General features: G+C 44.6%; 1 protein-coding gene across 1 annotated transcript in view; it reads left to right on the plus strand.

Moving 5' to 3' along the window:
- The window catches only part of sema3d (sema domain, immunoglobulin domain (Ig), short basic domain, secreted, (semaphorin) 3D), a gene marked incomplete at both ends in the record, with an annotated part of 39474 nt that extends 35681 nt beyond the window's left edge, over positions 1-3793 (plus strand). Inside the window, 2 exons of the mRNA XM_083654706.1 lie at positions 84-547; positions 3721-3793. Coding sequence (XP_083510832.1) covers positions 84-547; positions 3721-3793 — 537 coding nt within the window. The remainder of the gene's footprint in view (positions 1-83; positions 548-3720) is intronic.
- Between the last annotated feature and the right edge of the window lie 527 nt (positions 3794-4320).

Consider the following 4320-nt stretch of genomic DNA (forward strand, 5'->3'; position numbering starts at 1 on the left):
GTGCTATCCATCTCCTTTGTGTTGAGGTTGGTGACTTCTCTGTATTGTATGTGAACATATTGTTATTGTCTGTTGTGTTCCAGGTGAAGCTAGACGACCGTGTTATCCACACTAACCGAGGTCTCCTGATTCGCTCGCTCCACTCCTCTGATGCCGGCGTGTACGTGTGTGTCGCTCAGGAGCACACGCGCTTCACCCACACGCTCCTGCGCCTCACGCTGCGCCTCGTCACACACGGGCACCCGGACGGACGGCCCAAGCCCAGCGAGGACCCCGCGCCGGAGCTGCGCCACGGAGGGGAGACTCGCCAGCGATACAAAGACTACCTGAGGGTGATGAGCTCTCCCATTGGCTCTCTGGAGGAGTACTGCGACTCTCTGTGGCTGGAGAAGAGGCCGTCCAGAGGGCGAGGGAGAGGCGCGGGGGCGGGCAAATGGAAACACATCCAGGAAATGAAGAAGAGCAGGAACAGGAGACACCACAGGGAGGGGGGGGAGAGGCGGGAGCGAGGGAGGGTGGAGAGGGCAGCGGAGGAGAGAGGCCGATGGTAAGGATGCTGAGGTTGTTATTAGGGACGATACGGTGTGTATCCAGACGTTACACAGCACTGTGGAAAATGCATTGGCATCACTCCTCGAGCCACAGATATCAGGAAGCAGCACAGAGCTGATGGAACATGTAATGTAATGTAATTTAGCATTGGCTTGTTTCGTTTTATTTTTCTAAATCTGCCAGCGGGATGAGAAAATGCGAATTGTTTCCACCAATGAAAAACAACTTGTTCAATGATTTTCTTCAGTCGCGGAACGTTATCTTGAATACTTCTTTCATGGTGTTTCCACTATTTTCCAGTAAATTCACTTCCATGAAATTTCTCTGGAAACAGGCGAAATGTTTTCCTCACTCCGTTGGCAGCTACTGTCCATGTTTCAGGAAAACACATTTGAATGCTGAATATGAAAGTAAATGGCTCATTAGGAGGGACACCACTCTAACCATCAGCTTATCAGATGAAACAAGTTGATTTACAACACTGCTGATAATACAGATACACATAGAGGTGATCATTTGATGATATTGAAACCCACGGTTATATTGGTGATATAAAAAAAAAGTGATAAGGAGAGATGCATTCATGTTAGACTGTAAATATTTATATAATAACGTGTACAGGAGATGCAGCATGCTCAACGTTGGCTACTTACTGTTCTATATGACTATAATGATAACCATGTATTATGTGTGGGTGGAAAAAAGTTACATATTTTTGTACAAAAGTCATTTTAGTATTTAGTAGGTTCAGTCTGTTTCTTTGTCTTGTTTGAAAATTATTTAAATAAATTTTCTAAGAGCCTGTGTGTGTGCCCTTAATTGCCGCTTGCTGAACTTCTGTTTAGAGTCAAAGAACAAAACAATATACAACTAGAAGGGCACTCAGAGAGTTCAGACGTCTGCCAAGGCCAACTGCTGGTTCCTGAGTCGGATCCGCTCCAGAATCTATTGGGTTCTTCTGTGGGCCACGCTGCCCCCTTCCACCAAGTTTCATGAAAATCAGACCAGTATAGTTTTTCTGTAATCCTGCTGACTGACAGACAAACAAACGGCATCAAAACCATAACCTCCTTGGCGGACGTAATAAGAAATATGCATTCGTTATTTCTATAGAAAATTGAGGATTGTGTTATATAGACAGTCTCAGAAACACAGCAGACTCAGAGAGATGGGTTGAAAATGAGTTCCGGTGAGTTCAGCCGAGTCTATCCTGATATAGCAACAGTAGTCCCTGTGCACTGTACATGTCAGGATGATTCAGGTCCACCAGTGTGTCTGAGTGTGTGTGTGTGTGTGTGTGTGTGTGTGTGTGTGTGTGTGTGTGTGTGTGTGTGTGTGTGTGTGTGTGTGTGTGTGAGTGTGAGTGTGAGTGAGTGTGAGTGTGAGTGTGTGTGTGTGTGTGTGTGTGTGTGTGTGTGTGTGTGTGTGTGTGTGTGTGAGTGTGTGTGTGTGTGTGTGTGAGTGTGTGTGTGTGTGTGTGTGTGAGAGAGAGAGAGAGAGAGAGGGTGACTGCAGGAGAAGCCATGCAAAATACAAAAGCTTAATTGTGTTCAAACTCAGTAGGTTTATATAATACAGTGATATAAGCTGTAAAGACAGCCATACTGTATTTAGTATGGAAATGTGATTTTAGACATCTTGTGAATGCTGGCAGTATGAGACCCCATGCAGCTGGCCTCAACCATATTTGTAGTCTTACTATGTAGATAATATGATGCACAGTGCCTACTGTACGTCAGGAATAACGTTGACAATAATATATGACAAGGATCTCTCTGTGTCTCACCCCTGCAAGCAAGCTTTTATCAGAGTCATGAGTTGTCTCTGTTTAAACTGATTTAATGCTGCTGTCTCAAATTAGATTTTTGTGGGACTATTGAAATAGTCAGTAGCTCAGGTAAACCACCTCTTCCTGAGTAGCAAAACAGTCTTTTCCTGCTTGATTTTATTTATTTATTTTTACACTGGGAATCTCCGTTTTGTTCATCTCCACAGTGATTACTCTGGCTGTCTTGTAACAAAGACGATGAATATTTCAAGCAGTTCTTGCACGTCGATTGTTTATTTATCAGACAACTGCTAAGAAAAAACTACATCTCCCCAAAAAAGGAAACAGCAAAAGGGACTCAGAGATGAGTGCAGGTTTGATTGTAGAAATCACAAAGCGCTAGTGACTAGCTCTGTCCCACTCATTTGCATTATCCACACATTTACCAAAAAAGAAAGAAGAATAGAAGAATCTAGTGGCAGAAATCAGCGGAAACATTTCATGTTTTTCTTTTCAAAATTAAATTATATATATATATATATATATATATATATATATATATATATATATATATATATATATATGTGTCTTTATTTTACCAGGAAGTCCCATTGAGATCAGGAATCTCTTTTACAAGAGAGACCTGTCTGGACCCTCGTAGGTGTCTGAAAGGACATACCAGTCATTCTTCAAGTCCTGCCCCTCAGTAACTTTTCACACTGCCCACCACTTTCACACTATTAGCTGTTTAGTTCACTGAGGTGAGAGTGGGGGAAATGGGGTGAGAGGGCTTTAAAAAAATCACACCCAGCTGAGAAGTACAGTAAGCAGTGCAGACATCATCAGCCTGTCTGTCACTGATGACATCACAATTACTTCAGCACATCACTGATGACGACATCACTGATGATGTCACGATGTCAATGACATCAATGAAATTGTCACAATATCTATGACATCATCAGTGGGTATGACATCATCACTCACTACTGGCCCACTCATTAGTCACATCACTTGATGATTATGGGGCAAGGACAGAGAGAATATAGGGAAACAGTGGATGGATAAATCCAGAAGGAGGCGGTAATGCAACATAAAGGATGCCAACTGCCATAAAACACCACAGAAGAAGAAGATTGTGGGGCATGGCATCATCAGTGGGTATGACATCATCAGTACGGGGCATTAGCATACTCAGTTGATGGATTGTGTTTGTTGTTGCTTGGGGCTGGGGCCCACAGGACGGAAGGAAGGACAGAAGGACACACAAAGTCAGTTATAGAAGTGGCTGCACCGCTCAAAAAGGGGATGCCAAATGTGGATGCTGAGATGAGAAGTTTAGAGTGAATGGAAGGAGTGAGAACATGTGAGACCTGGACATGCTGTGTGCCCCGCTGTAGCCTGAGGTCCTGCATGAAACACAGACACGGCCTACCTGAAGTCAACAGTCACCACATCCCTGAGCTGCTGTGAATGCTTCTTTCTTGTCTGCTGCCTGGTGATCACAGGCTGAGGCAGCAGACCACATGCAGAGCTGGAGGTGGGTAACGGGAAAAGAAAGAACTTCTCCACCTTCCAGTGTTGCTGCTGGTGATGACATCGCCCGTAAACTGTACTGCGTACTTCCACCAACAAGATGAATACTGTTTTAGCAAACACATCATCTGCATGTACGCTTCTTTGACCCAGATGCACTTTCCCTACACAAAAGGCCCACTGTCAGATGTTCTCCTTCCACACAGATGGTGGTCTTCACAGAGAAGATTCAGATCTGCGTCAGGACCTTCTCATTGTGCACCTTCATTCTACGCCTGAATACAAAGCAGGGCTTAATTTGTGCATTTGGCCCACAGAGGCAACCTGACCTTCACATGTGGCTGCATCAGAGCCAGTGAGTAAGGATGACTTGCCGAGAGAGAGACAGGCAGACTGGAGCAGCGGGGGTCAGAAAAGGAAAACATCTCCGGGGGAAGAGAGCACACTTTGGGGGAGGAAGTAGC

Source organism: Poromitra crassiceps (assembly GCF_964638095.1).
Source record: "Poromitra crassiceps genome assembly, chromosome: 18".
NCBI classification, from domain to species: Eukaryota; Metazoa; Chordata; class Actinopteri; order Beryciformes; family Melamphaidae; genus Poromitra; species Poromitra crassiceps.